Raw genomic sequence first — 20,659 nt, 5'->3', positions numbered from 1 at the left:
CCTCGCCGCAGGGGCGAGGGGCACCCCGAGCCGCGCCGCCCGCCCAGCCCGGCGGTCCGCAGGGCACCCCGGCCCCCACGGCGGCATCCGCCGGGGCGAGGGCGGTCATCCCGCCCCGCCGCGGCTGGGGGCTGGGCGCTGGCGGCGGCCGAGCGCGGGGGAACCCGGGAAAGCGGCGGATACCGTCCGAGCCGAGCCGCGCCAGAGCCGGGGCTTTAATAAGAGAAGAAAAAAAAATAAAACCAACCCGACCCTTGGCTCCGGGTTCGCAACAGGTGCCGGGGCCCCCGCCGGAGGAAGGCGGCCCGCGGCCCACAGGCCGCCTCGGCGGTTCAAACGCCGCGCCAGGGCCGCCCGCTCCGACGAAGGCTCGGCCCACCGGGCTGCGGCGGCTCCCCGGGCAGGCCCGGCCGCCGCCGCCGCCTGCCGCAGCACCGGCCTGCTGCCGCGCAGGCCGCGCTCCCCCCGCCCGCCGCCCCCGGCCTCTCCAGCGCCCGCCCGGGCCGCCGCGGCCCCACTCCGCCCGCCCCGCCCGCGCGGCGCAGGCCTTGGCCAAGGATACTTGTTGCACGGCTCTCTGCGTGGTGGTGTCCGGGGACTGTGACTCCTTGAGCAGCTGCAGGATCTGCTGAAGCCCTTGCTCATCGGGCTTCCACTCGTACTCCATCTTGGCTCGCTGGAAAACACCAGACAACGGGCGGCCGCGCTTAGCGGCGCGGCAGGGCCCAGCCCGGGGGAGGCGGAAAAGGAGGGAGGGAGGAAGGAAGGCCGGAGGGAGGGAGGGGGCACCGCGTCGCCCGGCCTCTTGCCCCCGCAGCGCGCACCCCGCCGAGCACTGCACTGCGCCGCAGCGCAGCCCACCAACCGCCCGGCCCCGAGGGACGATACCGACCTGCTCCCGCCGCCGCCCGCTGCGCTCCCCGCCGAGCAGACTGAGTCACGGCGAATTTGTAATCCGGCCCGAAGAGCCGCCTGGCGTCCTCCTGGGTCCTAGCGCCGGGCACGCCTCCGCCCGCCCCGGCCGCTTCGGGCCCGCCGGCGCCGCCGTCAGCCTTTCCCCGGTGCGTCCCACACCGTCAGGAGCCTGCGGGCGACAAAAGGCGGGGGGGTCTCAATCCCGGCGGCGGCAAACGGGGCGCCTCCGCCACCCACCTGAGAACAGAGAGGAACCTCCAGCGGCCGCAGCAGGGCTGGGGAGCGAAGCGGCGCCCCGGCCTCCCGAGAGAGCCGCGGCCGCTTTCCCGCAGTGCCGGGCACCCGCGGGGAAGCTGCTGCCCGCGGGGGAGAAGCGGGGCCGGGAAGGCAGAGGCAGGAGCCGTGACCGCAGGACCGCCGGCTGTGTTTCTACGGGATATGGCTGGGCAGAAATGATAAGTCCTCAGTTCCAGGTGTGAAAAAGGAATAGGACCAGCTATGCGGGGGGGGGGTGGTGGTGGTGGGGTGGTGGTGGCTGTGTCTGTCTGTGTCTGACTACCTCGTGTATCTTATCCTTAGCCTCAAAATACATCAGGGGAGACCTCAGGTCAAAATTAGCAATTTAGATATATATACACACACATATGTATATGTATAATACATATGCATGACATACATATTTATATATATAGCTATTTTCTATATATTATACATATGCTAATGGACAAAATAAGAACACATGCTGCTTAAAACTGGTCTAAAATATGAAAATGAAAAACAGTAGTTCCTTGGCTTTTTACGATCTTAGTCACTGTGTTTGTAAGAATCTCGTTTGATGGTATGAACTCTAGTTTCACTTTCTGCTGCAGGACTGAACTCAGTGCAAGTGCCACACATCATAGCCTTAACAGCTACTCAGAGGCACTGAGGACAGGGAGCATCAGTGATTCCTCACAGTGAGTCCCAGGTAACTCGCTGTGTGGCTCTTCATCTCACGTCCCCAACAGTGACAGTCAGCTGCCCCGTCTCAGGCGCTAAGATGTGTCCTGAGCCAACTGTCCTTCTATTACTATGAGCTGCTATTCTTGAAGAAGGAGACAAAATTAGTACTCCAAAATTAGTTTCCAGCAACACAGCAAAAGGAACTATCACAGGCAACAGGCAAGACTTATAATATCTACATGTCTGGATAATGAGGACAGTGAAAGAGAGTACTTGATGAAATCAGGAAAGCATGCACACTGGAATGAGAAGAAGGAAATAGTTAAATAGCAGAGAAGTATGCAGCACAACACACAAGAGAACAAAACCAATGGAAAAAAACAAAAACAGCTTATAAAAAAAGAAATGGAACACGTTTCTTAAGCTCTTCTATTTAAGTAATTGCGGTAGTTAACCACAGGGTTGTTTGGGAGACACGACTACTAACCTCTTAAGAGCTTATTGCACCGAAATGTCTACAAGATGGAGTCACCAAGGAAGGTGCTTAAAGGTGTCCCACCAGTTACTAGGAAAGTATGGGCATGAGGTTTATACAAGATTTTTGTGATGAGGGTGAAATCTGTACTAGTTTCCCTCTAGTATAGGAAAGTGTCAAAACAAAGGATGTGGACCCAGGCCATTAAAACCGATATTCATGGTTCACACCATGTGGGCAGGGGAGCTCTCCATAGTGGTGTTTCCAGAGCTGGAACAGAGGTCCAACAAATCAAGGAAGCGCTAATTTGGGCCTTGTCCCCCTAACTGCTGACTTACCAGGAAGGTTGTAGAAATTTGATTTCCTTTGACACTTCTGGCCCACTGTCAAGTTTGTTTGAAATTGATTAGAGCTTCAGAAGTTACTATTCAGAAATTATGACACAAGGATTACATTTGTCTAATTTTATCAGGAAACCAAAGTGTGCTAGACAAAAACAACATTAAAAATGGGAAACGAGCTAAAAGACCAGAAAGGAAGGTTGAGAAACAGAACAGGAAAAAGGAGGAATAAAACCCAGCCATGATCCGTAACTAAGAAAAACATAGGTTTTCTTTCCATTAATGTGACCAGAATTAAATCCTGGTAAGACCTTTCTGCAGTGGAAAGGAGAGAAAAAGGCCTACAAATCACAGTATGAATGGGAGCCTCTACCATTAGTAGGGACGTCTAAATGCTTTAGAGTATCATCCTCCAAGATAGGTTCCTTCTTAGGTTCCATACAGGATCCGTTGCCACTGAAAACTACTCAGCATATACAGAAATCAAAGCAGATACTTCAACTTGCTGGATACCTTCAAGTTATTCTTAACTATCTCTAACCCTTTAAATTCTGTAAGGAAGCAGGAGAGGGGAAAACAATTAGAAAAAATTAGAAAATGGTTTCTTTTTTGTGTCCTTTTGTTATGATTTGAGAAACCCATAACAATTTATTGCCATTTAGACACTTATTCTATCACCCAATGACCCTCCCCATCCAGGAAGGGAAACTGGGGAAAACAAGGAAACAAGAGGGTTGAAATATAAATAGATTTAATAGGATAAGACTAAATAATTAAAAATAATACTAAAGAACCAGTATTGATCCCATAGTAATATAAAATATACAAGAATTATACTCAGATAATTCTATCAGCAGGAAGCTGTGCACTCCTAACAGTGGACTGCATATGATGGACGCTGCAAGTGCTACAGCTTTGGGAGGATGGGAACAGCTCGGGGGTCCAGCACTGGGGCAAGAGGTTCTCTGAACCACTGCCATCAAGGGAGAGAATGAACTACGCAGCGAACTTTCTAATTTATATTCAATGTGACATTCATGGTATGAAAAAAACCTGTTGGTCAGCCCGGGTCAAGAAACACTTCACCTACATATGTTAAGAAGACAAAAGTTCACTGAAGACAGAAGGCTTGCACAAATGCTGAAAATAATCTGATTTCTCTATTATCCAAGCTTCATATGTCATGCACTAGCGGGAATCCACTAGTATCAAAACAATGTGCAACATTAAAAAAAAAAAAACACAACAAAAAACGCTACCAAACGCTAATCTGTATCTTTAATTCATTTCTCTCTCCACAAACCTTGCCGTGTTCTACTCGACTATCCACAAAAAGTCCTGCTTTTTTATCCTTGGTCTTCTTGCCAATATTCTCTTCCCATTCTCTCTCTCAGAATGTCCCATTAGATCAGCCTGAAGTGACACATATCTGGCATTTGTCAAACAAGGAAAGAAAAGGAATGGCAACAATATGTAACACTGCTAACTCATTCAAAATCCAGTAGCTAGAGTAGTAGCTCTGCATGCACAAGGCAGGCTTCAATTCTTCCTAAGGTGATGAACCCAATCTTTTTCCTGGAAAGTGTCCTTACCAACACATTAGAGCGCCTTGGTGTCAAGTCTTTTAATCTCTCCTGTTGCTTTCCATTATGTTATAAACAGATGTTAACAGGAATTTGGATTAGGAACTGTTTTCTTATCAGCAACCTCGATAATAATTGACAGTTGATACTTAAGAGACAAATGTAGACAGCACAAATAGGAGATTCATGACACAATACCCTCCTTGCCTCTCCATGAACTGAAAAGAGAAATAGGAGACCAGTGCAAATCCTTCCCAACAACTTCAAGAAGAGAGATCTGCATTACTAGGAAAATGTCCCATCCTTCCAATGCCATAGCCTCCAAGCTATACCTTTGGGAAGTACAACTTCTCGCTGCTAGCAGTTTGGAAACTATTTTCAAATAATTATTCTCTAATCAAAATAAATTCTCAAATTTGTCCTAATTTCAGAATTGTTAGACTGTTTCATCTACCTTACCATTTAGAATATTTTCCCCAGTCTTCAGTTTTACTACATTGGTAGTATATTGGATTGGTTTTTTTTCTTTTAGAGACAATTATAAAGAGCTACCTTGTCACAACATTCAGGGTCTGCTACCTGTAAAATTGGTATTTAATAATGGGAATCAATCATTCAATCCATTGCTACAATTTAGACTTCTAAGGTTCCATGCAGACTGCTTAGAGTATCTCTCTGTACCTCTGTATATAGAAGGTTTGTATACACAGAGGAAATAACTGATATTCCATAATAGCTTTCTGCGTAAACCCTCTTATTTCAGGCTAAGAGTGATGTGGATTAAGCTAAGCAGAAAAAAAGCTCTCATAACACAGAATAAATGTGTCTATGCAAAGGTGCTCATGCAGAATAGCTACTGCTATATTATTTTGCAATGCCTTCTGCCTGGAGACATGCCCTAAGCTTTCACTTAAAAAAAAATACCAGTAGTCCTCACACCCAGCATATCAAAGCGGAACCCATTCTAAAGCATTTAGTGCACTCTTCCTGAGTTCAGCCATATGATTACTATTTATTAAACAATTATTTATTTGAATAGTCTTTAGAAGTAGTTTGACCCTGTGAAGCACCAGACAGGTTACTGAGGAGACAGATGGAAAGCCAGTCTGAAGGAATTTTCCATCCATGACTGAAATGTCTATGAAATTAATTTCCTACTTTTTAATTGTTGATTGGTTATTATGACAGAAGGATTGTTTTAAACAGAAGTCTGAGGAACTTTAGAAAAATACTTTTAGATGAGATTTCAATGTTACTTTATATTTGTGGGGAGTCATATTAAAACATTAGCCAGAAGAAGCTGTAAGCTTACTACTTTCTGGCTAATGCAACAGTAACTAATTTAACTGCTGGAAGTGCAATTCTGTTGAACACAGAACTTCATGGTAAGATTCGCAAAATTGGTATTAAGTTTCCATAGGCAGGAGTGGAATCTCTTTCTAGTAACTAAGGACGTAAAAAGCATGTTTTAAGAGTTCTTTGATGTTACAGGATGACAAAAGGCTGACTAAGACAGTACCAACAGGAAATCCATCTAACAGAAGGTAAGACAAATCCGACATGATCCAATGTACAATGGCAAACCATGGACTAAAGTAAAAAGTTTTGTAGAATGTACCAAACTAAGATTTTGCTTTATTGGTAGGGTTAAGATTATCTTAAAAAAGAACTGTTTTTCTTCTATCTACATATAGAATTTTTTCTACCCGTAAGTAGCAATTTGATAGCAAAATTAAAAGCAGCAGATCTCTGGACTTTCAGATAATATCACTTCAGATTTGGGTACAGTTAATTGACCTTCATTTCCTACTGTCATTCATTGCCTGTGGCTGGTAGGTCTAGGAGTGGAATAAGAAGCTGAAGAGACTAAGAGAGCTTCTTATCCTCTTGAAACAATTCTAGCTATAATTGCTTTTCTCTTATGTTGCATATCACACGAGAAATTGTGTATTTGTACCACTGAACCCATAGTACAACAGCTCGTAATGAAGCTGAACTCAAATTTTCTGGAACACTGGACATTTCAGTATTGGAGGCAAATAAATCTGTAATGCAATTTGTTCTCCATGGAATATTAGCTTTGGATGATGGACTTTTTCTGAGAATACCTACAGTTATGATAATGTACCTGCTTGGGAAAATCTGCTACGCTGTGGCCTGTGAGAAAAGGAGAGCTGTTCTGGCTCATCATTGCTGTGGCATCACTGTCCACAATTTCATGGTTTCTTTTCCCAAAGGCAGAGAGCTGTGTTTCTTTTTGCAGGTAACATCTGTAAAAGCCTGCACTGTGGAATCCCATTGAGCAGACGAAATAGTGTGCACGATAACCTGACAGCCTGTAATTCCACTCTTCTGACAGAAGTATGTTCCTTCTTTATTTAATGAATACTTCTGCTCCTCATGCATACAACATGCATAGAAGAAAGAGTACAGCAACGTAGTTTCCCTACATACAAAGGTATGTATGGAAAACCACCACACCATTGCAGATAAAGTGGATGACAGGCCACAGCATGCACTAACATTTGATGTTTTGTAGAACAATTAATTAAGACTTAATGCAAATTATGTTTACAAACATCAACACATAGCACTGGCTGATGTACAAGTCAGAACTGAAAACGAAGTCTATTACTGTTGTTGGGTTCAATTAGATATATGACATTGGCAGCTGCAGGGACAAAAACCTGTTAAGCTTTCATAAATTTGGAAATTATCACAAGTGCTTTGAATTCTATTTCGATAGGATGAAACACCGTTCTTATAATTCATTAAGAGTCCAGGTGAGTGAAAAAGTAGTAGACATAGTGCAGAACTGCAAAGACCTCTGTATTTAAAATGCTTTTGATCAACTAATCTTCTGGACAAAGACACGTTTAAATGCATCATCTCTTCAAACTTGCTGTTATTTCATTTCCACAGCTAGAGATACCAAGTGGAAAGATACTGTGTTGCTAATAATTTGCCCCACTGTAACCACACATGCTAGATATTAAAATGGCAGCACATGTTCTTAATGCTGGCAGTCATAAAACAATCTGCAACTGAATGGAGGGTTCTTTGAGAAAATCATCACCTCCTGAATTTATGACAGAAGATATCAGATCTGTCAGCTGAAGTCTGAAATAGTAAAATCTCCCCCCCCCACACGCACCCTGCTTTTTTCTTTTCCTCCAGGACACAAGCTTCTTTCTCCAAATTCTAGAGTACTTTACTTAGCATGTAGCATATAAGCCTCTGTAATTGCCCAATATGAGAGGGATTTTGGAAGGCACGGAAAATAAGGATTAACTACGGACTGGAAAGTGAAAGCGAAATGCTCTGCCCTGGGTAACAAGCCTCATTCATTACTGTTAAAGTCGAAATCTATTCTGAGGGGGTAAGCGCATATGCAAAGGCAGGAGTCATTCTTGAGGATCCAGAGTCTTAGTTAAAGGTTGGTCTCAATCTTAAAGGTCCCTTCCAACCTAGACTATTCTATCATTAAATCTCTACTGTCAAATTTCATGTCTGTAATTCAGCATGTGCTTCTTGCCAGCTTAAAAAAAAAATCTTTCAAGTAAGATTAGTGTCAGGTGTATATATGCACCATATTCAACTCCCTATTTAAGTATATAGTAAAGTTTCTTTCTCTTAGCTGTAGGAGGCAAAGCAGCTGCCATCTGCTGCAGGATTTCGGTTGAACTTCAGTTTCTGTAACTGATGATTCAGGCCGCCCCAAGACAGAGATATAATCAAAATGATACACAGCTTTTGAACTGGTTCCTCATTAATACATTGGAACTGAGGCTTTTGAAAATACCTGAGAAAAGTAGCAGATATAATTTAAAAGTGAAGTTATGGCTGAAAAAAGCCACATCCATGGATGAGAATGATATAGGACTGTGAGAAAAGAGATGCAGTCTGTGAAATCCTAGCATTTACATTCGTTCGGTTATGCGCTCATCCTCATCAACTAAAGGAGATCAGTAAAAAAAAAAGAAACAAACAGCTGCAAGATTCCTATCTCCACTTACTGCATAGTTGAGAAAGTGGTCCTAGCCCCTGCAAACCCTGGGAGGAAAGCCATAGAATGAGAGACTCCACAGTGCCTGTTCCTCTAAATGGCTCAGTTATGACGGACAGGGCCTTTGTGGGAGGCCTGGTGGCACAGGCATGGGGTAAACATCTCTCTACTTCCTCTCTGAACAATTTTGAAAAAATCTCCTGCTCCATCAATACCAAGTACACCACAGGAAATAGGAAGAAGAGTACACCTCATCATGGGGTAGTGCCACATTTGTGGAAGTTCTTGTCCCTGAAAAGAGTGCATTGCTTCTTTGAAATTAAGTTATTCACAATTATTTAAAAAATCTTAATATAAGTGGCTAACTTTTTAAGCTCACTTTGAAAAATCTGCACCATGAAGAACCAAAATACATCATCAGTTCTCTAACTGTAGTCAATGCATATTTTAGTAAACCAATTTCAATGCAAAATACATATAAATCACTTATATATCTCCCATAAAAGCTCACCAGTTTAAATGCTTTTTTGTACAACACCATCTTAACAATCATAAATAATAATTATGCAGTAGAAACATCTTTGGTATATTTTACATTGAAATCTAAAATTAAGAATCTCATTAAATAAGAAACAGAGCATGTAAAGGTACTGAGGTCCTTTTCCTAGTATAAAGGGGTAACATTTATTCGCAAGTATATTTTGATGCATAAACGAGACGAGAATGATCTACTGAGGAAAAGAAAAGCTACAAATGTAAAGCAAAATTAAAAATAAACACACAAAGTTAAACTTTTTGGCCTTCTGATTTAAGTTATCAAAATTAGTTACTTTACATGGTTTAAATCAGACCACTGCCTTTCCACAGTATGGACCAGCACCAACCGTAAAAAAATGCGTATAAAGGATGTCTCAAAAAACCAGAGGAGTCTCCTCCTGTCAAAACTCATCAGGAATTATTAGGAATTCAGTATAGGGGTCAAGGTAAAAATGATACTGGGAGCACTAAGAACTGATTAGTCAGTATTAAGTTTTGGTTTTACTTCTTGGCAAAATATCTTGCAACCAGGATGCAGAATTCAGAATCACACACTCACCTGCTTTCCTCCCCCTGTTTTTCTCTGAATACTCAGTGTGTATTAAAACATTCACACACAGAACATGCATTAAGATATGCAACTGTCAGTGACACTACCACCAACACATCTGTCATTGGTGGCAACACTGGTGCTTTGGTGACACTTGCAATACTGACAGCAACACTGTAGGCTAAACCATCATCACTGGTCATCCTAACAGAAGGCTAATGTACTGTTGTTCCTTGAATGGCTGTTGAATTTCCTTACTGCGGTAAGTAGCTTATCTAAGGTTCTTAAGATGCTGTTGCCTCAAGGAAGTGACAGTATTGGGGCTTATATTAGTCCCTGCACGACTCCAGTGAGCTGGTATCTGTCCCACATAGGGACTAATGGGAGTCATATATGAATTGGTAGGGACAAAAATGGAAGACGACTTAAAAAGCTTCAGACAGAAACTGGAATTCACCTTTTATCCTGTGAGCCTGAGTAAAGTTGTTTGGCCTTCTCTAACATTAGATAAATATTTTGAAATTACATACTCCCAAAAAAGTGAGCAAGTAATTACTGATCTGGAATGGAGCTCTCTCCAAAAAAGACAAAGCTGTGCATGCAATTACCAGTGAGGAGTATTAAGTGCTCCAGTCATACACATAAACAAAAGGAATGATGCCCTAACCACCTTAATCAAATAAGCAAAACTTTCAAGGCAAATAAACAAATAGGGCTTATTTGATCTTACTGAAACCGTTAAGTAATGACTGTGAACATTCCTTGTCTTTCAAGCCTCAGATGAAGACGACAGTAAAAAACAATAAAGGGTAAAGGCAGAAGTAGAGACACTCCCCTGACACCCCCAAATTGTTCCTACATATACATACATGTTGGAATTGCCAGACAAATTAAAAACAATGCCCTTGCCTCCTCTGAATATCAGGGTTTTAGGCGGCAAATAATAATATGAGTTTAATTTAGTATTGTTTAATATAAAAAAGAGTATGATTCAAGTGCTTCCACATTAACTCAGCAGGAATTACATGAGACAAATATAAAAGATTAGAGAAATATCTTCAGAAATTAAAACAGTATTAAAAACTCCTTTAGAAAATTTCCAGTTTTCATCTCACCAGAACAATAAAACTCACTGGATAATCTGGTAAGGAAAACAGCATAATCTTAGCAGTGAAGACTATTTCAATTAATAGATGCACACGGAATATCTAATAGAAATGGACATTTCAATGGAAGAATGCTTCAACTTTTTCAGTTTAAGCATATTCAGTCATATTCTAAATGTTCTTGGATATGATATCTTAAGATGAGATTCAAAAGAAGTCTTGGACTTTCAATCAAACAAGATATTCAAGTTGCTACAGCTTGAAGCCAACAGACATCACAGAAAGAAGCCTATGTAGTTCTTCTACATGGACCTCCATGACTCTTTCCAGCAATGGGTGTTAAGAGATCACTGAATAATTCCAGGTAAACAGGTGGACTTACACTATTCGGTTAACAAAAAATAAAATACTCAAATACAGGAAGTAATTAAAAAGTAATGTATAATGATATAATTCTTACTGTATTTTCTGAGAGAAATTTCTAATTTCTCAAATTTTTGAAAAAGCATTCTCACAACTGTATCTGTAAGACCAGCTTTGAACCAATACTGCACCAGTGTAAAGGAAATTGCAAGCAAGTCTGAATGTAAGCAAATGGCTACGTTACTGTTTCTACACAGGTAGAGATTGTTGTGTAGTTGAATGATCAGGTAAAATTCCTTGGGAAGTTAAGGCAAATATTAACCAAAAATGATAGTTATTAAAAGCACTACCAGTCCCTTTAGCAATTATTTTACCTCTTTTAGTTGAAATGCAGCATTTCACACCAAAAGAAGAAACATTAGAAACCAAAAATTAAATTAAACATACATTATACATTCAGGTGAGAAAAGTCTGGTAGACCTAAGGAATCTGAACATGTGAAAATGTAATTTGATGAGGAATTTCATTGTCATTCTTACTTGAGTTATAAGATTTCAATATTTTAGGCACTTAAAAATTTTAGTGTTGGTTTGTGAAAGATATCAGAATGGTATTTGAATCAGAGATTAGCTGCTGTGGTTAGCTGTTAGTCATATAGCTACATAGACTTAAAGTAATTCCCTTTAATTGGTACTAGTAACACAACCAATACAAAACAAATATTTTATGGTTTTTAAAGGTTTGGTTTTCTTTTTTCCTTGCCCAAAGGTACAGGAAATTCATTTAGTGGAGAAACTGTAATTTAAAATAATTGAATTTACCTTAAATATACAAGCCATTTAATAACTTTATGGCCATTTTAATAGATTTTTAATAAAAACCTGTTGCAAATAGCTTCACCAACTCCACTAAATAAATTTGCTGGCACTCCATATATCATCTTTATCTTAAAATGATACTGTAACCACTAACATGAAATGTAAAGCTATGAAGAGTTGAAACTACAGTCATGGGTTAAACTGTCTGTAAATAAGAGAATAAATTAATGTCTCAGTCCTACATATCAGTTCTTATCATGAGACGTTATCTTATCATTCTTAACATGAATCTGCAGTTTTTTTCCTGCTAGTGATTTTAAGATCTTCACCTTGAGGCTTGATTTACTGACCAGCAGCATGCTTTCTCGTATGCTGCCCTTAAAAAAGAATAATGCAAAAGGCATTACAAGATACTTTCTGTCCTTTCTCACATTTTATGTGAAAATTCTCCTTTCTCCTTAGCTGCAGCGTTCACAGATGTCTTAAGACTCCCTCATAGTTCTCATTCTCCCCGTATGTGCCTATTGTAGAATATTTATCTTTCGTTTCGTAATTCAGTTGTAAGCCACATGCACAAAAAACCGTTGTTTTGTTACGCTTGCCTAACATGCTAGAGCCTTAATGCATATGTGGAGATCCTGGGTACTCCTGTAACTCAAATATTAACTACAAAATACTATATTCAATTGCAAAAAGATTTGGGCTATCTTCTGCATGACATGGCAGCCGATTTTTCTTTTTTTTTTTTTTTTAAATTTCTTTCAAGTTATCTTCAATAACAACACTGAGTATTTGACAATGTAGTAGCTTTAAAATGGTGTCTCTCATACAATTTAAAAAAATTCCTTTGTAAAACTTGGTCCTACCATCACAGCATACCAATACTAATAGTGTTAAAGTTGCTTGGCACAGATAAGATCAGCACTGAAATTAAATATTTTTTCAGGATTTCAAAACCGAACTTAAAAGTCTAACTGAGGAAAGCAGAGTTCAGTCCCAAACACATTTATGACAAAACTAGCATAATCTTAAAGGACGTGTGTATAATAAACAGTTATCTTTAATATACACCCACAAAAATTGTAGACAGAACAGCTAAATTTCACTCAAGTAAAAAGATACATTTGCTTGCCTTCATTCAGGTCTTCATAGATGCAAGGCTGAAGTAATTCATCTACACAATACTGCCACAACAGTGTCATGAATTTTATGATCTTAAATTGGCATCATTTTCTGGAGGGCCCAAACATTAAACTACAATGAAAACATTGCCCTATATGTGACCACTCTGTTGAGTTTCCTCTGAACTTGAGGTATGTCTTGTAAGCTCCACAGAAGATGCTATAAGGGATGTTGCAGAGCTCAAAAGCACATACTATAGTTCCTGTTCTAGAATTACTTCTGACAGATGTAATGTTTTATCACAGATACCAAATTCTCCTATACTGGATAACTTTTGAAGTTAATACCTCTCCTCCTTATTTATTACTTTATCACCGTATCTCTCAATTCTAACACTTCCTTATGATTTCTGCTATTACCTCTGATAAAACAAAAGCATCAAAAAAAACAGTTGAAAAATGTGTTGTTTTCTATTATTTTTCTCCCTAGCTACACAATTTTACATTAGAATGAAATATTTCTAAGTATCATGTCTTATGTCTTACAACTGCCTCATGTCTTACAACACAGATTAGCAATAACTCACAGGCCAACTTTTAAAATATCTATTATAGTATAGGATGAACTTATAGAACCTCAGATAATTTATGATAGTTATTTGTTTTCAAGGGTATACTCTTCGTCCAAAGCGTCAAGAAATGTGTGGTACAGAAGTTTTGAATCATCCTTATGTCCAGTTAAATCTGCATTACTTCTAAATTTAGAAACACCCTTAAATACATTTATCCAAAGCAAGACCTACAAGGAGATCCTCAAATGGCAGCCCTCCTTTCTTACTTTATTTATATTTAAAAAAAAAAAGAAAAAAAAAGAAAAAAAAAAAAGGAGAGTCCCACCCCAGTGGAGCTGAGCTTATCAAAGCCTCACTATGATACATTAGCCCTGTTACCTAGCATAAAAAAACAAAGCAAGGGTAGTAATCTCAATGTCTGCCGATTCTCAGTCTCACACAGCAATATAAAAATCTATATTCTAAAAAGGGAAAATATTAAAGTATGCAGCTTCATATATTATATTCATTTTTTTTTCTTACCTAAAAGAAACCTATCTCATCTTTAAAACACATTGTACAACAATTCATAAAGAAAAAGAGACTGAACTGTGTGGTGATTACATGCAAAATTAACCTCTTTCTCATAGAATTCCCTCATTGTTACAATCTTTTCCAACCCACAGTTTAAAAGACTGCATATAGAAGCAGCAAATTAAAAAAAGCATACCTTGAAATGTATGGTGCAAATGAGGAAAGCTGTGAATACTGCCATTGGTGCTTCATTTAATTTTTGTTTGCTATTTTGATTCTGTGCAATCACTGAAAAGTTAACAGAATCACTAGAACGGACATTGCCTAACCTAAAATATGCTTCCTTGCTAAACTGAAATACCTATTATCATCAGAAATTGTAAATATATTACAAGTACTCACTCGCTCAGAGAGCCAATAAGGTTCTCTTCTGGGAGAACAGGCTGTTTTCCAGAAGCAAAGAATTGTGTGAAATTATAGCGTGATACCCAGTTTTTCGCGGAGGAACAGAGGAAGACTATGGAGTCTTCTACAGAGAGAAGGATGATTTTGGGAGGAAAGGTGTCTGCAGTCATTTGGCAATGTGAGCAAATGACCTTCTGTATTTTCACAGGTTAGAAGATTTTAAGATAAGCAGATATCGAAAGATACGATACACAAACACACATGTACTCGCACTAGTGCATGAAATTCTGTCTTAGACAGAATCATGAAACAACCATACATTTTTAAATTTTTTAAAACCAACTATTTCCTCTCATCAGTTGGCCTAATTTAATTTCTTTTCCAAGGGGCTCCAAAAGTATCTCTGCTTCAGACTCCAGTGTTTTCAACCTAGTGCTGATTGGTTTCTCGTACACAAGTGAAGAATGTAATTAAATGACTCTTGTGTTCTTGTTAATGCAATTGGTTCCCATTTGTTCAAAAGTTCCATTCAAACTTCATCTTGTTTGGTTTTACCTACTTCTTATGGGCCAGATTCAACAACTGAAGCTTTTGCCTCCTATGCCAACTCCACTTACATTACACCTACGGGAGTGCAGTGAAGTCACTCCTGATTTCCAGCCATGTAGCTCAGGGCTTGCCTGTACAAGAAAGTTAGTCCAATTTAGCTTAAACTTGCCTACACACCAATTTGGAAAATCCTGTTCAAAACAATTTATTTTAATTTAAGGTTAGCTTATGTTTCTCCACCCCCCCCAAGGAATTGACTCAAGCTACAGTGATGTAAACCAGACTGAAATACAGGTATCTATTTGGACTTCTGCATAGATTTAACTTATTTGGTACAAAAAGCAGATCTGTGCTTTTTAGTTTCTGACGAGAGTTAGACTCTTGCCTCTCCATGCTTCTCTGCTGATGACTTCCCTTGTCTCTCTATAAAAGAAGTAGACAAACTGTAGTACACACGCCACTCATGTCTGCTTCCATTATATGTTCAATATTAAACTGAGCCACAGCTTCTTGGTCTCACTACTCTTATTCAGGCAGCACAGTAACTGCCTCCTAGGTCCTGTAAAACGTGTAAATACAGTTAGGAACTACTGCAGCACCACCTGTATTCAACAATAATGAATAGCTTTGCTAGCACCAGGCAGACCTACACTTCTGGTTGAGGATACAGAAAGCAGACAAAGACACAGTGAAGTAGGAAGAACAGGATTGGGGAGACAGCATGCACACAGGAGGAAACCAAGGTTCCACTTTGTCTTTGCTGGAAATGAAGGTTCATGATTTGGGTGTGTGCAGGAGAAAGGACGTGGCTGAAGTTTGAAATTAGAATAAACTTCTGTGGGTGCATGAATGGATAGGGAAGGTTAAGTGTGAGCATTGGCCTGCAATCCTAGCTTGGAAGACAGTAACATGCAATAGGAAAGCTGGGAGAAGAGCCATGGATGAGGCTCTGGTTTTGCTTGGTCAGAAAAGCATGTGACCCTGGACGCTAGAAATTACTGATGATGATCATACACCCATTAACTAGGTTAGGAAATGCCTGGTTTATGCTATCACACCATCATTTCTGCAAGTGTGTCCTTTTTGGATTGTAATATAGTAAGAGTTTTCTTGCATCTCGTACCTACTCACCTACTATCTATTTTCTGTTCTCTGCCGAAAACATTTTGTCTTGCCTTTCCCTCTGGTTTTATATTTAGCATTGATCTATTATTTAAATTAATGCACTTAATGGCAGGCTCGTCACAAGCAGCGCATCTTGGAATGTTTAAGTGTATCCCACAATGGCTTGTAGAAAATGCTCTACAAAATAAATTATTTATTAGGACAATAATTTAAGAGTAACTTTCTATTCTAAACTCAAGGTTTAAAACCCAAAATTTTTCTTTAAACACGAATTTTATTTGATTTCACTCTGGAGTCTGGTTTGGAAAGGAAAACCTTCTGGAGGCTAGAGGTGACATTTGGAAGTTTATTTCATAACATATCATTAAAAGATGCCATATTCCATGACTTCCACATGTACATGCATAAACAGATTATTATGCCTACACAAGTATATATCTATCAACAAGAGATTTTTAAAAAAATAAAATTTCAGTACTAATTGTATACTATATCTTTACAGATAATGTATAAAATATAATATATTCATATACATATTATACATATAATGAATAATATTTTTTTTTTATATATATATGTATCAATGTATGTAGAAAACCTACCGAAACTATCCAAATCAATACTATAAAACAGTGGAAAGAAGTGAAATGGTGATCAAAACATACTACTGTTACATGTATTTAAATGTTCATAGAACCTGAACTGAATCAACTGGTATAATTAATTTCTGTGGTCAAAACTAATCAAAGTTGTGACATAATTAAGGCATGGAAAACCAATCCTACCCTTTGAAAAACAAATCAAAGAAAAAAATCCTCCCCCTGTTGCATGTCACTGGCACCACTTCATTGACAGTAACACACTGATCAGTCTATACCAATTTCACAAACTTGTGGTACAATTTTTTTTTTTTTGACAGTGACAAAAAAAAATAATTGTAGACCAACCACACTTGGTCTACAAAATGAGATCTCTACCAATGAGATGTTTCAAAGATAAAATCTCAGTCTTGATTTCAGACCCAATCTTCAAACTGTACAGATTTGAATATCAGCTTTGATGAAGGAGGATTATACTTGGCCTTCTGCCACCCTCCTTTTAGACATGGCATCTTAGTGTGCCTGAAGCAGGAACAGGAGGGAAACTCCAGCTCTGCCAGTCTGCTGGACAGCTCTGTGCATACCCATCACCTCATTGTAAGGTAGCTCCATCCCTGGGACTGACACCATGAACCTAAAATTAAGCACACATATCTGTGTTCTCTTGAATATCCACATATGAGGATTGCTAAACTGGACTCTAAATAAATAGAATAAAAAAGTGCCTCAGATAAACCAATAAAAACCTACATTCACAAACCCATCGTTAGTGTTGTTTCCACCTTCCTGTCACAAGGCACAATTAGCTCAATTTAGCAGCTATGCTTACATCTGTATGAATTTCTGAAGTCACTGACATGTGTGTCATTGCCGGTATCCAACGGTAAACATGGTCCTTAGTGAATATTAATTCTAACTTGAGCTTTCCTCCTTTAAGACAGACAATAAACTGCTTTTTTAACCCTGTTTTTGCAGGATCGTAATCTTGTATTATACTGCTTTGAGTATAAGCAAGACAGATTTTAAAGAAACGCATTCTACAGTAATTCTGATCATATAGAAACTATTCTTCCCAATTGTAGGCACCTCTCCTCCATCCACCCACATATAATTCAAAAATAACTACAGTTCACACAGCAGATGCAGAATGAGGACTTTTAGAAACAGACTGTGTACTGTCATTTTTAAACATAGTTGAGGCTCTGGATTAGTAATATAGGCTCAGTTTCCAATTCAACCAAAGGCTCCTTGTATCATCTTGGGCATGTGATTGTTTTTTTCCATTCAATTACTCATGTACAGAAAGAACACAAGTCACCTGTTTGTTCAATGAGTGTTGTAAGGACTGAACAACATCTGTGAAGTACTCCAATACCACATTAAGGACTACTTAAATGTGCAAGAAGGCAAGCGAACAAGTTATGAAGCTGTGATGGCCAGAATACATTGCTGAACAATCCTCACAGTAGGAGGACCTCTCAAGTCTGAGCCAAAATTCAAGCGAGAGGAATTATTACCTTCACAGCAAGGAAATAAGTATCTATCAGACTAATCAAGCCATTTCCACCAACCCAAAAAGCGTTCCTGCCCTTTGTTTGTCCAGTCACTCCACAAAAGCTTTACAAGTTCCACTGGCTATCTCCACTGAGCAACTAAATTAACAACTTCCCTAAGCAAACACACAAAAGTACAAAACACACAAGAGATTTCTCTCCTCTCTAATATTTCGTAGGGAAAAAAAAAAATTAAAATCCCACTTAGCCAAATGTGTACAGCGGGGACCACAAGCGCTCCAGAAAACATGGCAGGTAATATGGCCAACATTCCCACATCCCGAGGCGACTTTCACTTTCCGTCTCGCTGCAATATTGCCAGAGTTTGCGGCGCGGCTGCAGAGACGGCACCAGCCGTAGCACCGGGAGGAGCCGGGGCGGGGGTGTGTGTGTCAGGCCCCTCAGGCCGCGGCTCCCCTTCAGGCCGCCGCCGCCGCCACCCGTCCGTCCCTCCCTCCCTCCCGCCACCCATCCATCCACCCGCCCATCCATCCATTGGCACAAGGCGGCAGAGCCCACAGCGACGGCGGAAGGAGAAGGGGCACCCCACGACCGCGCCCCCACACCTTCCCTCCCAGCGGCGGCGCGAAGGCCCCTGACACCGGAGGAGCGCCTCGGCAGCGGCTGCCGATCCGATCCGATCCGGCCCGGCCCTCCGCAGGCGGGCAGGCCGCGGCTGCCGGGTATGGGACGTCCCAACCCGCCCCTCGCAGTCCGGACACTTACCCACACCATCCCAGAGCCCGGCGGCAGGGGAGTGGCGAGGGAGCAGCCCGTCCTCTCCCTCCGCAGCTCCGAGCCCGCTCCGGCCCCTGAAATGGCTGAACAAAGGGAACGTCTCTCCGCCGCCACCGCCCCTTCGATTGGCTGGGGGGCGGGCGGGGGGCGGGGTTGGGCGCGCGGAGCCGGGAGGGCGGGGGCGCCGCCGGCCGGTCACCCTGGCAACGGCGGCCTCGTCTGGGGGCCCCGGCCGCCGGTGTGATGGAGACGGCGGTGAAATGGCCGCCCGGCCCCACCCAGCCTCTCGGCCTCGGATTCCGCACTCGGCCCGTCCCGGCCTCACAGGCCGAGAGGCGCCTAGCCCTGGCGGCTGGCTGCTCCCGCCAGGCTCTCCGCCGCGGGAGCACACAGGCTTCGTGCCCAGGCGCTGTCTCCCGCGGTGACTCCGCTGGGGACAGGCGGACATTTGCCCTCCTCAGATGCACCCTGTCTCCCGACCCGCCGCCACCTCCCTCAAACAGGCGCTAGTGCGAAGCGCCACCTCGAGTAGCACCCACCGTCCCTTAGGTCCCTCCTCAGCAGTACCTGTTCCTCTGTCCCACCGGCACAAACGGTCTCCTCACAGGTGCTCTTCCCCCTGGGCCCACCGGGCTCCCCAGGCCGGGCTTCTCTCCCCACACCCTCCGGTGTCCCCCACCCCGGCAGCAGCAGAGAGCTGCAGGGGCTCCACGGGAGGTGGCTGACACCCGCATCAAAAACCATAAAAATAAAAAATGAGGCTAAGGGCTTGTCAGCAAAGGTGCAGCACCCCGGATTTCATCTTGAGTAGGCAGCACAAGAGCATAGACAGGGACTTCCTGGACTTCTCCGAGAGTGAATGGGTTGAAAGCAGCCCTGCTGAGAAGGACTTGGGGGTACTGGTGGAGGAAAAATTGGACACGAGCTGGCAATGTGCACTTGAATCCCAGAAAGACAATTGTATACTGGGCTACATCAAAAGAAGTGTGACCGGCAGGTTCAGGGAGGTGATTCTGTCCCTTTTCTCCGGTAACACCCCACCTGGAATACTGCATCCAGCTCTGGAGCCCTCAGCACAAGAAGGACACAGACCTACCTGTTGGAGTGGGATCAGAGGAGGGCCACAAAGATGATCAGAGGGCTGGAGCGCCTCTGCTATGAGGACAGGCTGAGAGACTTGGGGTTGTTCAACCTGGAGAAGAAAAGGCGCTGGGGAGACCTTATAGCGGCCTTTCAGTATTTAAAAGGGGCTTATAAGAAAGACGGAGACAGAAGTTTTACCAGAGTCTGTAGTGACAGAACGACAGGCAATGGTTTTAAATTGGCAGAAGGTGGATTTAGATTGGGTATAAGGAAGAAATTTTTTACAGTAAGGGTGGAACAGGTAGTCCAGAGAAATTTGGGATGCCCCTTAACTGCAAATGTTTAAGGTCAGGTTGGACAGAATTTAACCCAAATCATTCTGTGGTTTTATGATTCTGTGACTTCTGTGGCCAGCTGTCACGGCAAGAAGACCACTGCATATTCATTCACGGCTGTAACCCCAACCAGTTACAGCGGCAGTCTCTATTTGCACTGCAATCCTATCTCCTTGACTGCAAGCACTAGGTACTTTTCTATTAAACAATGAAAGCTAAACATTTTCACCCAATTTCTAAAGCTTACAGTCTTGAGGCAAACTCAGAGTTGGTGACTTTGCTTATGGTCCCCTTGTGCGTCTCCAGCTCCTGGGGACACATGGTCTTCTCTCAGGCACTCTGATCATTCAGACAATCCTCTCTGTCTGCCCCTTGTGCATTCACATACCCTTTCCAGCCCCCTGCATACTACCATGATTTCACAACAACC

The 20,659-nt window shown here is 41.9% G+C and overlaps 1 protein-coding gene across 2 annotated transcripts in view; it reads right to left on the bottom strand.

Moving 5' to 3' along the window:
* TNPO1 (transportin 1) overlaps positions 1-18,927 on the bottom strand; it is a 75,153-nt gene extending 56,226 nt beyond the window's left edge. For both annotated transcript variants that reach the window (XM_063319691.1, XM_063319692.1), the window contains exons 1-3: positions 18,800-18,927; positions 893-1,084; positions 563-676 (exon numbers count right to left, since the gene is read on the bottom strand). In XM_063319691.1, coding sequence (XP_063175761.1) covers positions 563-667 — 105 coding nt within the window. In that variant the 5' untranslated portion in view covers positions 668-676; positions 893-1,084; positions 18,800-18,927. The remainder of the gene's footprint in view (positions 1-562; positions 677-892; positions 1,085-18,799) is intronic.
* Positions 18,928-20,659: the final 1,732 nt, after the last annotated feature.

Source organism: Chroicocephalus ridibundus, chromosome Z (genome assembly GCF_963924245.1).
Source record: "Chroicocephalus ridibundus chromosome Z, bChrRid1.1, whole genome shotgun sequence".
Taxonomy (NCBI): Eukaryota; Metazoa; Chordata; class Aves; order Charadriiformes; family Laridae; genus Chroicocephalus; species Chroicocephalus ridibundus.
The sequence above is the reverse complement of the archived record's forward strand: the minus strand, read 5'-3'. Positions and strand labels throughout refer to the sequence as shown.